We start from the raw sequence: 25,873 nt of genomic DNA, 5'->3' as shown, positions 1-25,873 counted from the left end.
CGCTGGGGCTCAGTGCGTCTGCGCCTAGGCCCCAGACTGGCTCCTCAAGTTCGGCACCGAGGCATGCGCACAGGACTCCGTGAAGCCGAGCTATGGGCAACGGACATGCGCAATGCCGCCACCTGGGCCAGGTACTGGCAGAAGCATGCGCAGAAGCGCTGCCGAAGCCTCGCTTGGAAGCTAGATCATGCGCAGAGTCAGCTAAAGCCCGATGGACAGTGAGCATGCGTGCTGTGTCCGAAGTTGATAAAGTGAACATGCGTAATTAACCTTTCTGAATGGGGAGGGGGGCCGGAGGGAGAAAAACCACAACAAATCTGCTTGTATGTGGAACATGCGCATTCGTTCCCTGTAGTTTTTTCGGTATGGAAAGTGAGCCTGCGCATTAGGAAAATGTTGCCCCCGTGAAGTTTGAACCCGACAGAAACGGATGGTCCTGCGGTTGCCAGTGAGTGGGGTTAATGGGGAGTTCCTGGGGACGTGTAGAAAGGCAGAACTTGGCTTTGCTATTTACCAGCTCAGTGGCCTTGCGAAAGTCAGTGACTTTTCAGAGCCTCGGTGTCCTTATCCGTAAAATAAAAATAATGATACCAATTTTGCAGAGTTGTTTGATGATTTTAAGTACAGAGTCTGGCTTACAAGCCACGGCTCCTTCCAATGCTGCATAGACCCCGTGGTAAGGTCTTTACCAAAAACTGTCTCTTTTCATTATTAAAAGTAGTGGATACTTGCTCTATTATTTCTCCTTTTTTTTTTTCCCCTCCAAGCCTCGTCTTCCTTGCTGTCTTATCTGAGCTAAATACAAAGACTTTCTTGTAAGTGTTATGAGGTTACCAGTACAGAAAGTTGATTGCTGGAAAGAAAAAGTCGTTATTTAGAAACGAGAAAATTAACGTTAATTAAATGTGCTACCGTTGAGCTCACTTTTGCATTTTCTATGTTCCTTTGGTGTGAAGTGGATACTACAAATTACTTCAACCAGAATTCACTTTGTTTTGTTTGTTTTAAACACATGCTTAGAAAGTTGCGATTACACGTGAGATTTTGGAAACTATTGAGCTATATATGAATGGATTTGGGTACAGCAGTCCCAAGTCCCAAAACCATATACAGAAAAAGAACAACTTCCTTGAATGATTGGCTCCTTAAACAACATAGGTATTTTATCTATATATAGTATTTACAAATTATATATTTTTATTGATGTGTGTTAACATATTTTGTTTGTTCTTTGTTGGTAATGTAGTGGTTCTCTAAGACCATATATTTTCTATTACAGATTGCTCATTTTTTCGAAGGAGTTTGTTTTGGTTTGTTTCTCAGCATGTCAATAGTAACAGTGCAGCTTGGTCAGTGTGGCAATCAGATTGGTTTTGAAGTGTTTGATGCTTTATTTAATGACTCACACTGTCCCCGAGGACTCTGCTCTAAAAGGGAGAATGAGGCATATCAAGCATCTTGCAAAGAAAGGTTCTTCAGTGAGGAGGAAAATGGAGGTATGTGTGGTCCACATAACCAGTCTCTTCAAGGCCAGGCCCTGCACATGGTGTCTGAACCCCCTTGATCTTGCAGCAGAATGATTTTGTTCTCAGCCCTTTGTTTTTGTGTTAAGCTTTCGCTCTCCAGTGACATCATGTCCTCAGGCCATGAGCTTGCTCAAATCTTGCCAATCTAAAACCAACCAACCAAATAAAACTTGTCTCTTGACTATAGCTTTTTTCCTTCCTTCTCAACTAAGATTCTCAAAGGAGAACCCTCTTTACCAATTATAAGCCTGCTTCTGCTTTACAATACCAATGAAGCTGTCCCATGAAAAATTCCCAGTGATCTCCTAATTACTAGAGCCAGTAACTGTTTTTCTTTTTGTTAATTCACTTAACTTCTCTACCAGATTTGATAACATTAACTATAAAACTCCCTCCTTGAGACTCCTTCTTCCTAGTCACTGAACTTTTCTTTTCTAGTGCTTGCATCTCAGCATCTTCCCCACTTGTATAGTTCTCTCTGGGTGAATTCAGTGACTCTCAAATGTTGCTCCATCTTTCATACTGATTATTCTCAAATCTGTAGCCTAGCATCTCTTCCAAGCTGCAGACTGGTTAGTGAACATCACCTGTGTCTCTCCTGTGTACCTCAAACTCAACATCTCCATACCCGAGGGCATGCATTGTTTTTCCCTTAAAACTTTGTTCCTACTGCCTACGTTCAGATCCGCTTAGTTTATCTCCTACATGTCCCTTGAAACGCCTCTCCCCTCTCCATCTTTGCTGTCATTGCCTTAGTTCTGGCTCTTGTCCTTCCTCATCTGGATTGTTTCAAGACACTCCTTCTGAATTTCCCTGCCTGGTCTCCTGTGTCTATCACATCTATCCTCCACACTGCTGTATTCAAAAAGACATCTTAGGGACTTCTTGGTGGTCCAGAGGTTAAAACTTTACACTTCTGCGGCAGGGAGTGCCAGTTCTGTCCTTGGTTGGGAAACTACAATCCCACATGCCTTGCTTACTTGCTTAACAATAAGTACTTAACTTAAACTTACTTAACAGTAAGTAAAGAAATAAATGTAGTAAAAAGCTGTTTAAAAAAATAATAAAGACATCTGACATAAAAAAAAAAGACATGTGACTATTCCTTTCATCCTTGAACGTTTCCAGTGGTTTCTCATTGGCTGAAAAACAAGTTTCAAGGTTTTTAGCATTGTGTATTAGGACTTCTAATATCTGAGCCCTGCCTGCTTCCAATCCTGTCCATCGTTTCTTACACCCACTGTCTCCATCTTCTGCTTCAATAATCCTGAGATGGTTGGCATTTTGTGCTTCTGAATATGTGCCTCTGTTACTGTGGATTTGTTCTGGGTCCCATCACATCACTTCATGATTCAGTGTTGCTGTGTTTTGCCGCCCTCCCTGGTTCTCCTCGGGCTGGATTGATCCTGTCTTCATCTCTGTGTTTGTAGCATAGTACATAGCACATTGTAAGCACTCAATAGGTGTTTGTAGACCTGACCCAGTCATCGTTTTAGCCCATATTTATTCAGCCTGCCAGCAGAATGCTGGGCAGATGAACCATCTGCATCTACCTGCTGCTGCCCACCTCAGTTTCTAAGCAGAATAACATCTTTCTATTCTCAATCTTTGAATTTTTTTTTTAATTTAGAGAAGTTTATGCTCTGAGTTACCCCAAATAAGATTATATGCATTATTTTTCTTTTGATCTTTTTTTCCTTCTCTAGTTCCACTTGCTCGTGCTGTCCTTGTTGACATGGAACCTAAAGTTATCAATCAAACACTGTCAAAGGCTGCCCGTTCTGGCCGATGGAAATATGGCCAGCATTCATGCTTCTGTCAAAAACAAGGTTCTGGAAACAACTGGGCCTATGGGTAAGAATGATTCCTCATGCTTTTCAGTTTAGATACAGCTGCACAGTTGATGAATAGTGTAGTTATAACTGCACAGTTGATATACTAAACGTTGTTCTTTAGCCACTTAGCTGTGTCTGACTCTTTTGCGACCCCGTGGACAGTAGCCCACCAGGTTCCTCTGTCTATGTGATTTCCCAGGCAGAAATACTGGAGTGGGTTGCCGTTTCCTTCTCCAGGATATCTTCCTGACCAGGGATCAAACCCATGTCTCCTGCATTCCCATACCAAACTTTGAATTTCTGTTTTAACATTTAGAGTGTGACTTCACCCAGAAGTCACTCGTTCTGTCTCACCTTTCTATATGCTTCAGGTCTAGATACTGCTGAAACCAAGGATCTTTTGTAGAAGGGTTTCCACTTCTTCACTGTTATTCTGCCAGCTAACTTATTATTGATACAGTATCTTTATCTGGCAAGTATTCCAGTTAATAGGGAATATGACTACACAGTAGTATTGCCTGAATTCTTTAGAAAATACCAGTGCCTAGGGCTCACATCCGGAAATTCTGATTTAATAGGTTTGGGATGAAGTCTGAATGTTGGAATTTTTCAAAGCTTCCCGAGGTGATTTTAATGTGTGGCAAAGTTAGAATTCCTGCTTTTGGAGTATTGTTATGAATATTGAAGATTATGTTGTACCATAATCTTGTAGATTCACACTCATCTCATGTGCTAGCAAAGAAATGCTCAAAATTCTCCAAGCTGGTCTTCAATAGCACCTGAACCGTGAACTTCCAGATGTTCAAGCTGCATTTAGAAAAGGCAGAGGAACCAGAGATCAAATTGCCAACATCCATGGGATCCTCGAAAAAGCAAGAGAGTTCCAGAAAAACATCTACTTCTGCTTTATTGACAAACTGGAAAATTCTTAAAGAGATGGGAATACCAGACCACCTGACCTGCCTCCTGAGAAATCTGTATGCAGGTCAAGAAACAACAGTTATAACTGGACATGGAACAACAGACTGGTTCCAAATCAACAAAAGAGTACGTCAAGGCTGTATATTATCACTCTGCTTATTTAACTTACATGCAGAGTACATCATGTGAAATGCTGGGCTAGATGAAACACAAGCTGGAATCAAGATTGCCAGGAGAAATATCAATAACCTCAGATATGCAGATGACATGACCCTTATGGCAGAAAGCAAAGAAGAACTAAAGAGCTTCTTGATGAAAGTGAAAGAGGAGAGTGAAAAAGTTGGCTTAAAGCTCAAAGTTGGCTTCAGAAAACTAAGATCATGGCATCTGGTCCCATCACTTCATGGCAAATAGATGGGGAAACAATGGAAACAGTGAGAGACTCTTTTCTTGAGCTCCAAAATCACTGCAGATGGTGACTGCAGCCTTAAAATTAAAAGACGCTTGCTCCTTGGAAGAAAAGCTATGCAACCTAAATAGCATATTAAAAAGCATAGACATTACTTTGTCAACAAAGGTCCATCTAGTCAAAGCTATGGTTTTTCCAGTAGTCATGTATGGATGTGAGAGTTGGACCATAAAGAAAGCTGAGCACCGAAGAATTGATGCTTTTGAACTGTGGTGTTGGAGAAGACTGAGAGTCCCTTGGACTGCAAGGAGATCCAAACAGTCCATCCTAACGGAGATCAGTCCTGAATATTCATTGGAAGGACCGATGTTGAAGCTGAAACTCCAATACTCCAATACTTTGGCCACCTGATGCGAAGAGCTGACTCATTGGAAAAGACCCTGATGCTGGGAAAGATTGAAGGCAGGAGGAGAAGGGGACGACAGAGAATGAGATGGTTGGATGGCATCACCAACTCGATGGACATGAGTTTGAGTAAGCTCTGGGAGTTGGTGAAGGACAGGGAAGCCTGGTGTGCTGCAGTCCATGGGCTTGCAAAGAGTCGGACATGACTGAGTGACTGAACTGAACTGAAATCTTTAGAATCACCTGGTAATTCTAGCCAAAGGAGTGGCCTATTACAGAGAATTTTCTATTCCCAGTAAATTGACTTTCCTGGCAGTCCTATTCGCTTTTAAAAACTGTTTGACTTGTGTATCTTATTATTTTCTTCTTCTATTTTTTCATTTTGTTTTTGTTGTATGTTATTATTGTTATCTTTAGGCCCTTCTATGTCACATGCAAGATCTTAGTTCTCCAACCAGGGATCCAACCTGTGCCCCCTACTTTGGGAGCACAGAATCTTAACCACTGGGCTACCAAGGAGGTCCCCTTAACTTGTGTATATAAAATTTGGTCACTCAGGGTACCTGTATGTCTCATGAGAGGTAGTTCACTTGCATAGGTTTAGAAAGCCTTCTCTCTCCTGTACCTTTCTCTGCAATCCATCTCTCTGGTTAAATTGGAAGATGTTTGTTTTGCACTGCATAGATACTCTGTTCATGGACCCAGGCATGAAGAATCTATAATGAACCTAATCCGGAAGGAAGTGGAGAAATGCGATTCTTTGAGTGGCTTTTTCATCATAATGAGTATGGCTGGAGGCACTGGATCCGGGCTAGGAGCCTTCGTTACTCAGAACTTACAAGATCAGTACTCAAGCGCTTTGAAAATGAATCAGATTATATGGCCTTATGGAACTGGTGAGGTATGAACACGTCAATTTAAAAATTTCTGTTTTGTAGTCTTTGCGATTAAAACAAATGTACGTAAAAGATCTATCTCATCTGTTCTTGGGAAATGTTAAGTTATTGTGTCAGGTGTGAGTATACAGTATGGTACTTTGATGAACAACTCATTTAACTTTGTTTAAACTTTGCCAAGCAAATGAGGTGTCCTTATTTATAAAAATTCCAAAGAAGAAAACTGTGTAGCTTCTCTCAGAAACCCATTCCTGGGTCAGTCCCTTTGGCTACTGCCTGTAAAGCAGGGACCTTGACCTCATCCTGCTATTGCCAGCCTTCAAAGAATTTTCATTTCTTTCCACTGAGAGGACATTTCTATGTAAGTCAATTTGCTGTTGATCAGCCTAGCGGGAGAAATAATAAAGCGGAGATGAAATAAGTCACAGGAGGAGATGAGGTAGAAAGTACGATAGTAACAGCGAAAGTAATAGTGTAGTCATCGTTTACTGAACCCTCACTGTACACAGGGCACTATTCTAAGTGCTTTACTGGTATTCTGACATTAATTCTGAGAACTCTTAAGAGGCTGGTATAATTATTATCCCCGTTTTACAAATGAGGAAACTGAGACACAGAGAGATTATGTAGCTTATCTAAGATCATATAGCTAGGAAGTGGAAGAGCCAGGATTTGAACCTAGGTAAGATGCCCTCTTAACTGCTATTCTCTCCTCCCTTTTTTTTTTCTTTCTTTCTTTTTTTTTTTTTTTACTGTTTATTAATTTGCCTGCTCCAGGTCTTAGCTGTGGCTCATGGGATCTTTAGTTTCAGCATGTGGGTTCTAGTTCCCTGACCAGGGCACGAACCCTGGCCCCCGCATTGAGAATGTGAGTCTTAGCCAGTGGACTACCAGGGAAGTCCTTCTCCTGTCTTTCTTATTCGTGGCCTTTTCCTCTCCAGGTGATTGTTCAGAACTACAACTCCATTTTGACACTTTCTCACTTGTACCGATCTTCAGACGCCCTCCTTGTTCATGAGAACGATGCTGTTCATAAGATCTGTGCAAAGCTGATGAATATCAAGCAGATCTCCTTCTGTGATATAAATCAAGTCCTCGCACATCAGCTGGGAAGTGTGTTCCAGCCTACTTACTCCGGGGAAGGCTCATTTCACTACAGGAGAAATCCACTAGGTATTTGTGCCCCTGTGGGTTATTTGTAGAGAAGTCTGATGTTGTGAAAGCCTCAAAGCTGTTCTTCTCTGGCTCTCCCCTCTACCTGAAGATATACTCACATCTCCCTCACTTCAGAACCTTCCGCTTATTCCATTCTTCAGGGCCTTTTCTCTTCTTTTTCTTTTTTTTTTCCTTCCCTATTTTTAAAAATAATTTTGAGATATAATTCACATACCATACAACTCACCCATTTAAAATACGCACATCAGTGTTTTCTAACATATTCACAAAGTTGCAGAACCATCATTTTCATCATTGTGCAATAAAACCCACCACTCTTTTTCAGTTTATTTGTCAAGTGGTGCTTTATCCATTCAAACCATCCAGATGCAAAGGACCCGGGAATCTATACGTCTCAGTCCTACCCTCTTTCCCAAATGGTTGCCTATCCCACTTTTCCTAGTTGCATCTGCTTCTTCAAATTTAGCATGCTTTGAATGGATTCATCATCCCCTCCGCGCCCCCGCCCCCGCTTGTCTCCCCTCCCCCACTTCCTCCATTCCTGTCGCCTGAATTTCTCCCACTGTCCTCTTATCTCATCAGTATGCTCAGACCTGTTGGTGCCATCTCTCCCAGCTGTCTGCATTCTTTCCTGCCTCCCTGTCTCTCTGACATTGGTTCAGTTGGTCAGCGTCTCTTAACTGATATTGCGTGCTCCCCCTGAATACAAAGTTCTTTTTATTCTCAATCTCTGCCTCTCTCTCTTTCTCTCGTCTCTGTTTCATAAAAACAGAAGCTCGCAGCTCCATGGACATCCCTGGCTTAAGGTGGTCCTAACCCTGCTTCCCTTCCTGCTGCCTGCCTCTTCCCCCCGGCATCAGTCCTCCTGACACACTGACCCCAGTGAGCCTCCCCAAGGCACGGATCTAATCCTCGCATTCTGCTCACCCCCATGCTGTGGTTCACGCATTACCTGCCAGATTTGTCATAATTCCTTAGCCTGGCCTCCACATTCTGCCCTGAGTCTGAACTTGGCACTTTGGTCACCTTCTGCCTCCTCTGCATAGATTCCCCACTTGCTTTTCATCCTGTCTCCACTTCCTTCTTCAGTCTGGAACTTTCCTGCTTTGGTGGTTTTGCTCAGTGTTTTCTCTTTTAAAAATCACTTCCTGCTTCCCTTCTTCACCTCTACTGAAACCTTACTCATCCTTTAGGATCCAATTCAAGTGATAATTTTTTTTTTCCTTTTCTAACACTTATTGGGCTGCCCCGATCTTAGTTGAGGCATGCAGGATCTTTAGTGCAGCCTGTGGGATCTAATTTCCTGGCCAGGGACTGAACCCAGGCTCCCTGCATTGGGAGCGATTGGGAGCGTGGAGTCTTAGCCACTAGACCACCAGGGAAGTCCCAAAGTAACCCTCCAGCTCTGAACTCCCTGTGTGTGCATGCTCACTTCAGTCATGTCCAACTCTTTGCGACCCTATGGACTGTAAGGCTCCTCCGTCCATGGGATTCTCCAGACAAGAATACTAGAGTGGGTTGCCAAGCCCTCCTCTAGGAGATCTTCCTGACCCAGGGATCGAACCCATGTCTCTTGCATCTCCTGCATTGGCAGGCGAGTTCTTCACCCCTGTGCTCCCTTGGCATTCTGTATCTCTTTTATGTTACTTAATGTTTTTTGCCTTTATTATTTCTTTAAGTGTGTTTGCTTACCTTTAAGAGTTACTCACATAAATGTACATATTTATTCCAGGAGTACAAAAGAATATGCAATCAAGAGTAAGTCACCCTCTGACCCCTCCCAGATGCCGCCACTGTAATTAGCGTCATGTGTTTCCTTGGAGGAGTCTGACATGTGCACGTCTTGTAGTCCCCACTAATTTGCAACTTCCTTGGCGACATTGTGTCTTGTTAATTTCTGTGCATTCCACAGTACTTACCATATTGCACATCTGTTCATTCAACCAGTATTTATTGACTTCCTGCTATGTGCCAGACACTATGCTAAATGTTGGGGATTCAGTGAGGAACCAATATAGACATTGTGTTCACACTAAACAATTATGCCAAGAAGGTGTAATTAAAAACTGAGTTAAATGCGCTGAAGGAAAGGAGTGCAGATCCAAGAGAATATGTCACAATGGAACCAGACTTAGGCTGATGAAGCAAAGAAGTCAGCCCTTGAAGAAGTTAACACGAGCAAAAAGCTGGATGAAGACTTGGAGTTAACTAAGCAAAGGGAGGGAGACAGGAATAGCATGGGCAAAGGCCCTGTGGCAGAAGGAAGCATGGCCCTTTAGGGACAGAGAAATCCAGTGTCACTGGAGCACAGAGAATGGTGCAGGGGATGACTGACACCTGAGGCTAGAGCAGTGAGCAGGGGCTGACCTTGTAGGGCCCTGGAAGCGTGTAAAGGCCGCCTCATTCATCTAAGAGCAGGGGAAAGCCTCTGAAGGAGTTTAAGGAGGTTGTTGGCATAACCACCTTGTGAAAAATCCGCTGGACTGCCTGTGGAGAGCTGATTGGAAGCCGTCTTCACAGATGGCCATCTTCTCACTGTGTCTTCACATGCCACAAAGGGGCAAGAGGCCTCTCTGGGGTCTCTTTCATAAAGAGACTTCACCTCCCCAAGGCCCCCTCGCCTCCTTAAAGCCATCACCTTGGAGGTGAGGATTGCATTGTGGGAATTTGTGGGGACACAAACTCAGAGTTTGACAAGGCCAAGAGTGTTTAAGATGAGACCAGGTGAACAAGAAAGCTGGAGGGAAACACAGATTTTAACAATCTGTGCGTTAGCGTTCAGGGATTATTTGCTGATTGTTTTTTGTTACACACGCTATGTGACAGAATTCAGCTCTAGCTGCTTTACAGAAAAGGCTTCTTACGTTTAGAGGAAACGCCACTAGCCATAAGATCAATTTGTGCAACAGTTTGTAGATGTTTGCATCAGAATTTATTCTTAACATTAGGCTATAGGCCATGAATTTGCATTCAATGTTATCATAAAATTTATTCTTTAGTATTATTTCTTTATGTGGCTGTGCAGGCTCTTAGTTGTGGCATGCAGAATCTTCAGTCTTCATTGTGGCGCGTGGGATCTTTAGTTGCAGCATGTGGGATCAAGTTTGCTGACCAGGGATTAAACCCAGTCCCCCCGCATTAGGAGTACAGTGTCTTAGCCACTGGACCACCAGGGAAGTCCCCATAAGATTTAAATTTCATGTTATGGTAAAAGATTTTTCTTGCTCCTCTAGAAAGGAGTATTTTCTATAAATATATAAAATATATACAAGATATAGTAAGATAAAAATATTTTTAAAATAAGTAAGCTCTGAATGAAAAACAAAGTAGCCTTTCTTTCATTACAAGTATGATGTTCTAAAGATAGACATATTCCTGTGTTCAAGAATTACTAATCCTGTCTTCTTTCCAAGTGGAGTTTAATGTTGAGAGGTTCTGCTTATCGTTTAACCAAATAAAATTAAGAGATATAAGAAAATTTCTAAGGGGGCATTTAGTGAACACGGAATGACAATAAAAGTGTATTAGCTCTAATGCTTACTTTGTTTTCCTGAGGTTTAGCTAAATATTTCATTCACATTTCCAGGTTCTTAACTCAGAAATAATTATTGTTTCCTTTTGGCAAAGTGTGTTTTGTTTTTTTTTCATTCATGCTAAAATAGGTGCCCAAACCAAGCATTAGTTGATTAAGCATTAGCATTAATCAAGCATTCATACATATTGTCTCTGAAATTGTATTTACATTTTGAAATTTAAGCAGTTTTAGCCTTGGAGGAGAAAACACATTTGGTCCCCCCGCAAGCCGTCCAGTCGTGGTTGTATATGAGCCAGCGGAAATAACATGGAATTTAAGAACTGAGTTCAGATTTTTTTTCTTTGCAGGAGACTTAATGGAGAATTTAGTTCCCCATCCAGAATTCAAGATGCTGGGTGTTCGTAACATTCCTCAAATGTCTGAGAATTCACTGGCATACAGCACGTTTACTTGGGCTGGCCTCCTCAAGCATTTAAGACAGATGCTCATTTCTAATGCGAAAATGGAAGAAGGTAAAGGGTATTTTAAAAATATGCAGCCCACAAGCTGGGAAAAATGCCTGTACTGAAGTTCCCAATATAAACTGGCTTGAGCCAGTTGAAATAATAGTGCCTTCTTCTGATCTGGGAGGCTCCTACAAAAACTCACCAGAATATCCTGGGAAGATTTCTTAATCACTTCACAGTTTCATTTCTCAAAAAAAAAAAAAAAAAAAAAAATTCAGATGAGTGTAACAATTATTTTTATTTTATTTTTATCAAAGTAATATATGAATGTAGTTTTTTTAAAAAAATCAAGTTGTCAGAACTCATTTAAGTGTATATTTAAATCTGTGTATCACATTGTATGTAAAGTACATCTTAAGTTTTTTAAAAAGTCAAGTAATTGCCAGGTATGAATTTATAATGGGGAAGAGAACAGTCAGTTCTCCACTTCTCCACAGCCCAGCGGGCACTGCTTTCAGTGATTTGAGACGTTCTTTCTGGAATTGGCCTCCATTTCTAAACATCTTCCTTATTCTGTTATTTGTTTTATTTTCTAGGTTTAGATATCCTCTGCCTGCCTAGCATAAAACTGAGAATTAAATCTTCTTATACCCTCTACACACACCTTCCCTCTTGCCTCCCAGTCTAGTGAAAATAAGTTTTCAGTGTTTGTATCATTTTTGCTATGTAAATTTTATTCACAGTTGAGCCATGTACTACATACACAGATTACATTTTATTTCATGTACTGTTTATTTTTTCCTCCTAGAGTTAATTATTACTTGGTTGATACTCTTTGTACCTATTACGAATTTACCCCTAAACTTTCCCATAAAAATGAAACCCTTCCCAGCCAACCCATCAGGTAATGTTATTACTCCCATTGCCTTCTTAAAGATGTCCCTTCCAGAGGCCGTCACCCTTCAGGCTTGCAGTGGTTACTCTGCAGGCGTGAGAAGCAGATGCACCGGCCTCTCTGCCTCCTTCTGTATTCTAGCCCGGTTCCTGGATTCCAGATCTTCCTCTTTCTGCGCTTATTCCCTCATCTGAACACTGCCCTCCAGGAGCTTTGTAAGAAAGTGTACGGGGAAGGTACACATTTTCAGGCTGCAGATGTCATTATCCTGCCTTTTTTTTTTTTTTTTTTTTGATTGATGATTCAGCCAGGTATAGGATTTGAGGCTAGGAATCATTTTTACTCAGTGTCTTGAAAGCTTGCTCTATAATCTTCCAGCTTCCAGTGTTACAGCTGAGCAGTCCCACTTCAGTCTGATTTCTAATCCTGTTTCATTCTCTCATATCTTTTAGGGTTTTCTCTTTGTGTCTAGCATTCTGGAATTCCTTAGTGTGGATCTTTTATCTCATGACACTGTAAACTTTATGAGTGCAGAGATCTTTATCTGGGGTGTTTATTCTTTTCAGAGGTTTAGCCTTTACTGAGTAGAAACCCCCTTTCAAGATGGGGGTGGGGGACAGCCCACCTACTGCAGGGGCTGGGGAAGGGTCTGGAGCTCTCACTGCTTCTCATACAGGTTTTTAACTAATCCTCCCATCTCTTCCTTTTCTAGAAGCGCTTGGTCAGCATCTAGGACCTTCACTGTGGGTAGAAGTCTCAGTTTTTGCTGCGTCAGTAACCACTGGTTCATTTGCTTTCCAGTTTCGAAAATTGTCACCACTATCTTCTTTCCATTTTTTTCGTGCCTTTAAAAAAAAAATTCGTGTTGTTAGTGAGATTTGAGGAGTAAACCGGTATGTTCAGTCTCATGTTTTACTGGAAGTTACTACTGTGTGCAATTTTGGGAGCAGATATTTTATCACAGATTACAATCAGTTAGGTTTCAGTACTATGAGAGTGGATTTCCTCTACATTTACTTGTAACACCTTATGGATTTTAGATCATAGTGCCTGAGGTTTGGAGATAAGTGGAAAGTTCACATCTTAAGTAATGCTTCGGAAACTTTTTGGCCACAGGACCTGTTTTTCTGGCAATATCTGTTATCAAGGAACACAGTGTACCTCAGGGTAGCTTATGACATGGGACTCTGGGCCCTCTCAGGTCAATAAACCACTGTTTGTTTAGTCATTTTTCCATATGGGAATTTAGAGTATCAACATTTTTTCAGTTATAGATATGAATTTTGAACATTTAAATGTTTTCCTATAACTTTTTGTTGTTCAGCCACTCAGTTTTGTCTGACAGTTTGTGACCCCATGGACTGCAGAACACCAGATGTTTGAGTATCTCCTGGACTTTGCTCAAACTCAGGTCCATTGAGTCGGGGATGCCATCCAGCCATCTCATCCTCTGTCATCCCTTTCTCCTCCTGCCTTCAATCTTTCCCAGCATCAGGGTCTTTTCCAATGAGTCAGCTCTTCACATCAGGTGGCCAGCGTAAATGTATGAATAAATGTATTTATGTCACTAACCAGGTTGAAGGATGTAGTTTTAAAGCTCCTCTCATGCGTTATCGGAATGCTCTGTGTGAAGATCGACCCCATCAGTATCTCCTTCAGCAATGTATCTTTCTCCATGTCCTCAGAACAGGAAGAATGAGTGGCCCAGGAAAGAGCAAGGCAGCAGTTAGTATCTCCTATGACCTAGCTTTGGAAGTCACATGCCATCACTTCGCATCACCCTTTTGGTTATTAAGGTCAGCCCTTTCCCATGGGGAGAAGACCATGCGAGAGCCTGAGCACCAAGGGCGAGGAGCGCAGGAGTTGATGCTGGAAGCTGGCTGCCGCCCTCTGCCCTCTCTCACCTCATGCTCGTGTCCCCCCACTTGCAGAATGTACTTAACCCGTCCCAGGCCCTCCAAAGTTAGCACGGCAGCCTACTAGCACATTCCTTTAGCCCATCAGCCTGAAATTCAGAATCTTGTCATCTAAAAGCAGGTCCAGGTGTGGATTTACGTCTCTCGGGTGAGATTTCCTGCGTATCGCTCTCTAAGCACGCCCCACTCCCTACAGACCATGCTGGAACAGGTGGAGGATAACTGGTAGACACTGCTTTTCCAAAAGAGGGACATGGAAGGAACACAGGCATCATTGGTCCATAACGATCAGCAGGGTACATGCTGGCAGTTTCTTGATTAAACCGTTAAGGCCTGGGAAGAATTTTCCACAGCTTTTGGCTTGGCCCTCTGAACCAAGCTAAATCACAATTTTACTTACTTTCAAGTTTTACTTACAGGATTTAAAAATTTTATTCAGTTCAGTCACTCAGTTGTGTCCGGCTCTTTGCAACCCCATGAATCGAAGCATGCCAGGCCTCCCTGTCCATCACCAACTCCTGGAGTTCACTCAGACTCATGTCCATCGAGTTGGTGATGCCATCCATCCATCTCATCCTCTGTCATCCCCTTCTCCTCCTGCCCCCAATCCCTCCCAGTATCAGGGTCTTTTCCAATGAGTCAACTCTTCACATGAGGTGGCCAAAGTATTGGAGTTTCAGCTTTAGCATCATTCCTTCCAATGAACACCCAGGACTGATCTCCTTTAGAATGGACTGGTTGGATCTCCTTGCAGTCCAAGGAACTCTCAAGAGTCTTCTCCAACACCACAGTTCAAAAGCATCAACTCTTCGGCGCTCAGCCTTCTTCACAGTCCAACTGTCACATCCATACATGACGACTAGAAAAACCATAGCCTTGACTAGACGGACCTTTGTTGGCAAGGTAATGCCTCTGCTTTTGAATATGCTATCTAGGTTGGTCGTAACTTTCCTTCCAAGGAGTAAGTGTCTTTTAATTTCATGGCTGCAATCAGCATCTGCAGTGATTTTGGAGCCCCAGAAAGTAAAGTCGGCCACTGTTTCCACTGTTTCCCCATCTATTTGCTTTTTGCTAGTTTGCATTAATGTATTCACATGAGAGTCGGAGTTCTAAGGACGGATATATATAAACACACCTTAAAAAAATAAAACTAACATCATATTCAGTTCAGTTCAGTCACTCAGTCGTGTCCAGCTCTTTGCAACCCCATGAATTGCAGCATGCCAGGCCTCCCTGTCCATCACCAACTCCCGGAGTTCACCCTAACTCATGTGCATCGAGTCAGTGATGCCATCTAGCCATCTCATTTATAGTCCCTCTCTCACATCCATACATGACCACTGGAAAAACCATAGCCTTCACTATGTAATTTTTTGTTCTGCTTTTTTCAATGTAGTATTCTCTAGCCTTTATTCCAATTCATTCATTTAGACATGCCTTGTTCTTTTCAGTAGCTGCATAGTTTTCTACCATATGCGCCATAACTTTATATGTACCTAAATAGTGAATTAATTCTGTGAAGCTGGTTGTTAAAAATTCTTAGTCCATAACCTTCTTCTGTTGTCTCCTTGTTAAAGGTAACTGTCTCCCAAAACTCTCTTGTTTGTTATTGTTTTTATCTATTTATTGCCATGTATAGATTTTTCATTTATTTATTACCTATTTACTTCCCACCATGGAGGGTTAGGATTTAGCTTTTTTCTAACTCTGGACCCTAAGCCCTGAAATACCCTCTGTCTCCTCATCCTTCTGATACGGTCGTAAGTGTCACCGTTGGGTTAAAGCGATACTCGGTTTTATACTATCATGATCAAGTAAATGCTATTCACAGCTGAGCAGCAGAGCATCCTATGATTACTTTTCCCTTCCTGTATAATTTTTTTTGTTTTCTTTGGAGTTAATGATTGCCTTGTTTTCTTGTTTGCTTAGTTTTTCTATGTACCTGTCAATTATTCAGCCTTGTTTCACTACTTGTCTAAATTTTTTTTTTCCTGATACCAGGCATACCTTGTTTTATTGCACTTTGCAGATATTGTGTTCTTTGACAGATTGAAGGTTTGTGGCCACCCTTCATCTAGCAAATTTGTTGGCACCTTTTTTCTAGCGGTGTTCGCTCACTACACGTCTCTGTGGCACGTTTTGGCCATTCTCACAGTATTTCACCCCTTTTTCTTATTACTATGTTTGTTATGGTGATGTGTAATCTTTGATGTTACTATAGTTTTTAATGTCATCGTGTGTGTTTTTTTTTTAAACAACTATTTCTTTATTTTGGCTGTGTTGGACCTGTGCTACTGCGCACAGGCTTTCTCTAGTTGTGGCGCCAGAGGCTACTCCCTAGTTGCGGTGCCCAGGTTTCTCGTTTTGGTGTCTCCACTTGTTGTAGAGCACGGGCTCTACAGTGTGGGCTCAGGAGTTGCAGCTCACAGGCTTAGCTACCTTGCAGCATGTGGGATCCTTCCGGACCGAGGATCAGCAGGTGGACTCTCAACCATGGGACCACCAGGACAGTCCCTTTGACATTACTATTGCAAAACAACTTTCAAGTTAAAAAAAGGATTATATCTTGAAAGTTCAGATGATGGTTAGCATTTTTTAGCACTAATAAAGCATTTTTCAATTAAGGTCGGTATGCTGTTTTTTTAGACACAGTGCTATTGCAGAATTGATAGATTACAGTGTAGTGTAAACATAACTTTTATATGCTCTGGGAAATGAAAAAAATATTTGTGTGACATGCTTTGTTGGGATTGTTTTTCAGTCTCTCAGTTGTGTCTGACAGTTTCGACCCCATGGACTGCAGCACGCCAGGCTCTCCTGTCCTTCACCATCTCCCAGAGCTTGCTCAAATTCATGTCCATTGAGTCGGTGATACCATCCAACCATCTCATCCTCTATTGTCCCCTTCTCCTGCCTTCAATCTTTCCCAGCATCAGGGTCTTTTCCAAAGAGTCAGTTCTTCGCAGCAGGTGGCCAAAGTATTGGAACTTCAGCTTCAGCATCAGTCCTTCCAATGAATAGTCAGGACTGATTTCCTTTAGGATGGACTGGTTTGATCTTCTTGCAGGGGAGAAGTCTCCAGGGGACTCTCAACAGTCTTCTCCGACATCACAGTTCAAAAGCATCAGTTCTTTGGCGCTCGGTCTTCTTTATGGTCCAAATGTCACATTCATACATGACTGCTGGACAAACGATAGCTTAGACTAAATGGACCCTTGTCGGCAAAGTAATGTCTCTGCTTTTTAATACACTGTCTAGTTCACCATAGTTTATCTTCCAAGGAGCAAGTGTCTTTTAATTTGGGATAATTGACTTTATTGTGGTGGTTGGAACCAAGCATGCAAAATCTCCAAGGTCTGCCTGTATTCAAGTATTCTATCAGTTTCATCTTCCTAGAGAAACCTTCACCAGAGCCTTCTGACCTGCTTCAGTCTAGTGTTTTTCGCCCTCTCTAGCCCGTGTACGTCTGTCATGCTGGATATTCTGTTTGCCTGTCTGCTGTGTTAGATTTTCTGTCCAGAGGGTTTAGACAAAGCCCTAGTGGTCTTGAGGGGGGGTGGGGCCCATGGTTATCCTGGACTTCCGTTGATCTCTCTTTTTGTTTTCTTTTTACACCTGATCTCTCTAGTTTTGGTGTGCACCGTGCCCTTAGCTCTGCCTAGCGTTCTTCAGACTAGAGACACTCAATCCTGTCCTCTCCAGAAAGCAAACCTTTAGTTTCCTGCTAGGATAGGAAAGAGGCAGCCGTCATGATAAACAGACAAGTCTAGCAACATTCCTTGAGCAGGAGTCAAAGGGAGATGTGCCTCACATGCTTGCAAAGCCAGTTTAAGAGCCAATGACTTAGCCATACGAGATGCTGTGAAGTTGTGTCTCCTTGTGGTTTCAGTTTGCATTTTCCTAATGACAGTGATGTTGAGCATCTTTTCATGTGATTATTAGCTATTTGTTTATCTTCTTTGGGGAAATGTTTGTTCAAACATCTCTCCAGATTTTTAAGTTAGCCTGTTTGTCTTATTATTATCAATGATTTCAGTATGCCAGTATTTTTTTTATTTGTTCTGAAATTTCTTTTGCTGAAAACTGAACTGTTATTGCACACTGAAATTTTCCCCTATCTTATGTATAATTTAAGAGTATTTTCTTAATATTTCCCTTTGACTAGTCAATTTTCAATCCTATTTTTGTTTGGTGTTTCTACATCCCTTAACATTTTTGTATCTATTTTGCTTGTTTATTCACAGAGACATGTAGAATGAAGTTCACTCTTTCTAGGTGGATAGTTCCATGAGTTTTGACACACTTACTACCGTGTAACCACCACCACAATTGAGACAGTATTTCCATGCTCCAAAGTCTCCTCACACCCCTTTGTAGACACTCTTTTCTCCACCCCAAGCCCCTAGTGACTATTGATCTGAATTTTATTCCTATGATTTTGCCTTTTCTAGACGGTCCTATTGGTTCAGTTCAGTCTCTCAGTCGTGTCTGACTCTTTGCGACCCCATGGATTGCAGCACACCAGGCTTCCCTGTCCATCACCAACTCCTGGAGCTTACTCAAACTCATGTCCATCGAGTCAGTATGCCATCCAACTATCTCATCCTCTGCTGTCCCCTTCTCTTCCTACCTTCAATCTTTCCCAGCATCAGGGTCTTTTCCAGTGAGTCAGTTCTTTGCATCAGGTGGCCAAAGTATTGGAGTTTCAGCTTCAGCATCAGTCCTTCCAATGAATATTCAGGACTGATTTCCTTTAGGATGGACTGGTTGAATCTCCTTGTAGTCCAAGGGACTCTCAAGAGTCTTCTCCAACACCACAGTTCAAAAGCATCAATTCTTTGGTGCTCAGCTTTCTTTATAGTCCAACTCTCACATCCATACATGACTAATGGAAAAACCATAGCTTAAGAGTATATGGACCTTTGTCGGCAAAGTAATGTCTCTGCTTTTTCATATGGTGTCTAGGTTGGTCATAGCTTTTCTTCCAAGAAGCAAGAGTCTTTTAATTTCATGGCTGCAGTCATCATCTGCAGTGATTTTGGAGCCCAGGAAAGTCCTATAAATGGACTCACAGTATGTAACCTTTTCAGTCAAACTTGCTTCATGCCTCTGAGATCTGTCTGGGTCTTTTTGCATATCCATAGTCAGTTTCTTTTTATTGCAGTGTAGAATTCCATCCTTTGTGCCTACTGCCATCCTTTAATATTCAGTGAAGAATTATGTCATGCCTGTCTCAGAATTGAATAGTTTGAATCACCTTAGTTCAACCAGATAAGAATGTTTAACTTTTTAGCAGAATGCCACCCCCCCAACTTGTACTTATCAAATGGAAATTTCTATAAAATACATATATCATCTTACATTTGTCTGTTCTTGTTCAAGGTCATTTGTAAAATCTCTTTTTTTTCTTTTGGTAGGTATTGATTGGCAGGTTCGGCCACCTGTATCAGGACTTCCTCCTCTTGGTAAAATGTCTGTCAACAGAGAGATTCATTTTAACACTTCCATTGCTAACTTGGTCATCCTTCGTGGGAAAGATGTGCACAGTGCGGATGTGGGTGAGCAAAGTTAAGGTGAAAATTAAGATGCACATTTTGCCGATGTTCATGGTACAGATGGCCTCATCATGTGCCTTGTGGGATCTTGAGTTCCCTGGCTACGGATCGAACCCACACCCTTAGCAGTGAGAGCTCACAGCCCTAACCACTGAACCACCAGGAACTTCCCCCCCCAGATTTATTCTCTCTTTTTTTTTTCTCCTGTATCTCTTGGAATTTTTTTTAAATTAATTTTTATTGGAGTATAGTTTCTTTACAATGTTGTGTTAGTTTCAGGTGTACAGAAAAGTGAATCAGCTATACATGCAACCCCCTTTTTGGATTTCCTTCCCATTTGGGTCACCACAGAGCACCGAGGAGGGTTCTCTGCTACAGTAGTTCTCAGCAGTTATATGTCAGTGCCAACCCCCCAAATTCATTCTTTTAAAGAAAGGGAAAAGAAAAACTCTGTTTTAGTAGCAAAATGCAACCCCTGTACCGGTATGTGACCAGACACCAAAATGGAAGTGGTGTAAATAAGAGACAAGTTTTAATTCTTTCTTCCTGAATCTGGTTGCTCTGTCATCCTCACCTGTGGCTTCAGGCTTAGTCAGAGACATCTGTTAGCGCTTCAGCCATCAGATCACGTAGGCATAAGCAAAGCAGGGCAGGCCTGGTCCTGCACGGGTCACACCCCACGCTTGTGTTTATACCCCTTCGACTGAGTCGGACACGGCTGAGTGTGGCTTGGTGCGGCCCGGTGGCAGCTGTGACATAAAGAGAGTCAGTCTCGTTCCTGTGTTGTTTAGTCCCCCCGTTGTGTCCGACTTTTTGAGATCCCATAGACTGTAGGCCCACCAGGCTCCTCTGTCCCTGGGATGTCCCAGGCAAGAATGTTGCAGTGGGTTGTCATTCCCTTCTCTAGGAGATCTTCCCAACCCAGGGATCCAACCGGTGTCTCCTACGTCTCCTCCACTGGGAGGCAGAGTCTTTACCACTGAGCCATGAGGAAAGCCCCTGTAACGCCCTTAAATAAAAGAGTAGTAATAATTAAGAGATCATATCAAGTTGATCAGATGCGGTACTTTCTTCCTATTCTTCATTTTAGATTTTAAAATAAGAGAATTAATAAAAGGACATGTAAAGTAATCTAACTTTTAAAAATTTGCCCACAGGAAATGATGCAGGTACATAGAGGTGTTCTTTCAAAGATATTCATTGCAGTATCTTTCACACTGATAGAAATGTGAGAACAACAAAATGCCCAGCAGTAGGAAATGTGTTAAGTAAATGATATGTTCATAGAAGCTTTTAAAAATATGAGTGATATTTATTGACATGGAAAAGAGGTTCACAACATATTAGTGGATGGAAAATACAAATCACATAAGAGCATGCGTGTAAAATTCCAATAAAAGAGAGGGTCAGCAGACTGTTCACAGTCATTATTTCTGGGTGGTGACATTTCAACTGTTGAGTTGACGTAAATTTTCTTCTTAATACTTCTCTGAATGGTGTGAATTTTTTTAATAATGATGAACATGGATCATTTATCCAAAAGCAATATAAAGCTAGTTTTAAAAGGCAATACGAAAGACTTGTGGTGAAATGGAAAGGAAAGTGTTTATTAATTTGTTGCCAAGAGTAATGATTTGTGATATAAACAATGGCTTGTCGTTTTACTCTAGGAGCATTTAAAGATCCAGCTCTCTATACTTCCTGGTTAGAGCCTGTTCACGCTTTCAGTGTGTGGAAAACCCAGCGAGCCTTCAGGAAATATGAGAAGTCTGCAGCCTTGGTCAGCAATAGCCAGTCCTTAGTAAAACCACTTGATACGATAGTGGGTAAAGCATGGAATATGTTCGCTTCAAGGTAAGTACAGAAGAAATCTACAAACCTTTCCTAACCTGAGGCAGATAACTGCTAGGCAGGTTCTGGAGTGTCTTAGCCTGTTTGGGCTGCCATAACAAAAATAGCATGAAGTGGGTGGCTTATAAACCACAGAAGTTTATTTCTGAAGGCTGGGAATTCCAAGAGTAAGGTCCCAGCAGATGCGATGTCCAGTGAAGGCTTACTTCGTGGTTTATAGATGGCGTCTTCTTGCTGTGTCCTGAGCTGGCAGCAGAGGCGAAGGAGCTCTCATGGGCCCGTCACTGCACTCACGAGGGCTCCACTGTGGCGACCGAATCTCAGTCCCGAAGGCCTTACCTCCTAATGTCAGGACCTTGAGAGTTAGGATTTCACCGTGTAAATTTGGGGGAACACATTCAGACTGCCATGGAGTGAGCGCTTTGTAGATATGAAACTTTGAACACGTTACTTCTGGCTTCCTTTCCTGTATGGTGGATCCAAAAGAGGGGATATATGTGGTGAAGGTTAAAATGAGATGATAATGTGGAAAAACACCTAGGCCAGTGCCTGACTAGTAAATGCTCAAGAACTGTTCCATAGTAATTTTCCAAAATTAGATCCTTGAGAATGGACGAGATCCTGATTTGCTCAGTAAGAAGGATATGGCAAGTTCAGCTCCACCTGATACTATGAAGTGTCTGCCTGATGTGAAGAGTTGCGTTAGCGGGCTCCCTGTCCTCTGCCACAGTTACTTAATGGGACAGCAGAACTCCTAGATGACTGGATAAGCCTGTACTTGGATTAGCCAGGATTCCCAAGGATCTCCCCTCCTGCACATGGCCATTCCCTGAACCCCCCTCCTCAGGAGTGTGCGCTTTCTGTATAGTTCTGGCCTAGTTCCCGTCCCACCGCCATTAAATGCTAGCAGCTGTTTTCACTAATTGAATTCATGTCTGCCCTTGATAGTCTAATATGATTTCTCCTTCTACAGAACATTTTGAGGGGCTGGGGCTTGTAACAGGATCATCTGGCCTAAGTGCAAATTAAGTGTTGTCTGAAAAACACTCGGGAGGCTTCATTTCATTCCTAGAACCGGACCTGTGTGTTTCTACAGTTTCACACCTTAGATAAGACTTCCCAGGCACTTCTCAAGAGTTTATACTGAACCCAGTCATCTCCTCTAGGGTGTTGAATATGTGCTGGGTAGACAGCCAAATCTGAACACACTTTTTTTTCCCTGTGTGCTTTTTTTTTTTTTGGCCACGCCTGGCAGCTTGCTGGTTTCTTAAGAATAGTTCCCCAGCCAGGGATGAAACCCTGTGAAAGCTCCGAGTCCTAACCATCGGCAGGTGTGCATCCACGCTCAGTCCTGTCCAGTTCTTCATGACCCCAGGGACTGTAGCCCACCAGGCTCCTCTGTCCATGGGATTTTCCCGACAAGAATACTGGAGCAGGTTGCTATTTCCTCCTCCAGGGGATGTTCCCAACCTAGGGATCTAACTCATGCCTCTTGCGTCTCCTGCATTGACAGGTGGACTCTTTACCATTGAGTCGCCTGGGAAGGTCCCCTAACCACTGGACCACCAGGGAATTCCCCTCCAATGTGCCTTTTATTGTCACTGTCTTGAATTGACAGAGCTTGAAATAAACTTTGAAAGCTTGCTAACTTTTGGAGTAAACATAGAAGCAAAGAGAAGACTTTTAAGAGAGCTTGCCATGTTCAGATGTTCATGAGCTACAAAAGAGCTATTATTTGATTCTGAATTATTCAGTTGCCTGAGGTTTTTATTTTGTATTTTCTGTTTCTTTCACCAGAGCCTACCTTCATCAGTACACAAAATTTGGAATTGAAGAAGAGGATTTTTTGGACAGTTTCACGTTGTTAGAACAGGTTATCGCTAGTTACTGCAACCTCTGATTTTGAACCAAGAGGAAAAATTACCTTAAGTCAATTTTGGACTAAAATACTTGCAGTACTGCTTTCTAAGGTTTTAAAATTCCAGTCTGCTGATGCTACAGAGTCGAATGCTGGTTCCTTCTTCATGCTATAGCCTCAGAGAAGGAGGAAAACCTTTTATGTTTTCAATGAAAACATCTACCTGGTATTTTCCTTTGTAAGAAAAAAAAAATTGGTGCTTCTTTAAAGAACTTTGGGAACACTTGGCTGAGATGTTACAACTTTGAAACTATCAGAAAAGGAAACTTCCCTCTTTATTCCAAAAAGCATTCAGTAAATATGAGCTAAACTTTCATAGCACAATTTTAAGTTAAGAAATTGCAGTTCTATATTTAAATATATTCAACTTTGAAGTGAATGTTTTGGACCACAAGAGGGAGCTGTTGTCAAATGCTATGATGTGAACATCTCTTTTTGAATATGTTCTATAACAGGGTAAGATATTCCACTGTAAGCAGCTATTTAAAAATAAATGTCAGGATTTTGTTAATAAATGTATATCATGCTTAAGTGCAAAAAGTAAATAAACAAGTGTTTACTTTGTTTGCTTTTCTTAAATTGGGCCTCAGAAAATTGTCTTTCTTTTACATCTTAGAATTTCAGAGTAGAAATTGATTTTGCTCAAATAGTGTTTTTAAATTACTGATAGGTATTTAGCTGGTGTGGAAGAAGGTAATTATAAGGTAATAACTCTTCAAGATGTATTCTTTTCAGTAAAAGGGGTGAGAGCTTTCACCAACTGTCACTAGGTTGATAAAATTATCACCAAGGAAATACTAATATATTACTATTGCTAATTGCTCAGTTGTGTCCAACTCTTTGAGACCCCACAGACCTGTGGCCCTCCAGGCTCCTCCGTCCATGGGATTCTCCAAGCAAGAATACTGGAGTGGGTTGCCATTTCCTTCTCCAGGGGACCTTGCCAACCCAGGGATCAAACCCGGGTTTCCCGATTGCAGGCAGATTCTTAACCATCTGAGCTACAAGGAAACACTGTGCTAGATGAACCTGACACCTATAGATGTTGGTCTCATTTAGGACAAAACACATTTGGAAATTGGCAGCTGAGTTTGAGGAGAATGGTGTATTTCAATAAAATGCATCACATGAAATGTGGTTAACAAATATAAAATGGGAAACAAATAGGAACACTTGCCCTTTCTGCCAGGTCTACCAGTGGTGACTTATTTTTATATGGAAAAATGACAGTTCACAGATTCAGTGGTTTCTTCCTTCTCTTTCCATATGGAAATGATTACTTTTTTGTGTTTTTCTTATCAACTGTTGCTATGATTTAAAATACTGAGCCATATCTTATTTCTAAGGAATGTAAAAAGTGGTCTCTTCATCTGCTAAAAGGCACACCCACTGCTGTATTTTGTTAACCGAGAGTACTTAAAAATAATTAGATCATAATTTTTACAAGATAAAGTTAAAAGTAATAATTTAGCATTGCAGAGATCCCAAACACTGAAACAGTTTCCCAAACCAAACCAGCCTTAATGAAGCTCTGTAACTGAATTACTTCACTAGGGGTAAGCTGGTTCTGAGGAACTTTGCCAAGTTAAGCTTGAAGAAAGCCGTAAGTTGAAATCATTTTATATTTGAGAAAAGAATGCAGAAAGTACCAGTGGGAACAAAAGTATTTCTAACTTGCCAACTGATGGAATCAATGGCAGGTGACTGTTCGAAGTAAACTCCAATTAGAGCCCTGGGTTCACTCATTCATGTGCAGCTGCTGCTGCTGCTGCTAAGTCGCTTCAGTCGTGTCCGACTCTGTGCGACCCCATAGACGGCAGCCCACCAGGCTCCCCCGTCCCTGGGATTCTCCAGGCAAGAACACTGGAGTGGGTTGCCATTTCCTTCTCCAGTACATGAAAGTGAAAAGTGAAAGTGAAGTCGCTTAGTCATGTCCGACTCCTAACGACCCCGTGGACTGCAGCCCACCAGACTCCCCCGTCCCTGGGATTCTCCAGGCAAGAGTACTGGAGTGGGGTGCCATTGCCTTCTCCAATTCATTTATGTGAGTTGAACCTTTTTTATGTACATTATTCTTTAATGCACAACTGCATTATTCGGTAGATGTGGTACCTAAATATGTGTGAAATTGTTGTAAATGTTTACATGAAAAAATTTTTTTCTTATCCAGTTTGAATACTGTAAAGTTTTTGCTATTAGAGTTGTGATAACTTAAAAATGAACACCAAAGAGTTGATGCCAGAGCTTCAAAACAACGGCTGGTATTACAAAGGCCTGGAGCAGCGCATGGCAACCCACTCCAGGATTCTTGCCTGGCAAATCCCATGGACACAGGAGCCTGGAGGGCCACAGTCCATGGTGTCGCAAGAGTCAGACACTGCTTAGTGACTAAACAACAGCAAAATGACCAACCAGCTAAGACAAGTATAGAATCATAACTTACTGAGCAGAGACATCCAAAAGCTTCAAATACGGAAATTCTTTTTTTAAGAAATATTTATTTATTCATCTGGCTGAACTGGATCTTAGCTCTGCTGCTCGGGATCTTCAATCTTTGTTGTGGCTTGCAGGATTTCAGTCACAGCATGT

The 25,873-nt window shown here is 41.8% G+C and overlaps 1 protein-coding gene across 1 annotated transcript; it reads left to right on the top strand.

The window, feature by feature from the left end:
- Positions 1-329: 329 nt before the first annotated feature.
- On the top strand, positions 330-23,266 carry TUBD1 (tubulin delta 1). Its single transcript, XM_052658531.1, has 9 exons — positions 330-448; positions 1,280-1,496; positions 3,233-3,380; positions 5,781-5,997; positions 6,934-7,165; positions 11,051-11,215; positions 19,378-19,518; positions 21,186-21,369; positions 23,164-23,266. Exons 1-9 carry the CDS (start codon positions 431-433, stop codon positions 23,264-23,266), a joined length of 1,425 nt encoding a protein of 474 aa, XP_052514491.1. The 5' UTR covers positions 330-430.
- The last annotated feature ends 2,607 nt before the right edge of the window (positions 23,267-25,873 follow it).

The sequence above is a fragment of the Budorcas taxicolor genome, chromosome 19, assembly GCF_023091745.1.
Source record: "Budorcas taxicolor isolate Tak-1 chromosome 19, Takin1.1, whole genome shotgun sequence".
Lineage (NCBI taxonomy): Eukaryota > Metazoa > Chordata > Mammalia > Artiodactyla > Bovidae > Budorcas > Budorcas taxicolor.
Note: the sequence above shows the minus strand (reverse complement) of the source record. Positions and strands in the feature narration are given on the sequence as shown.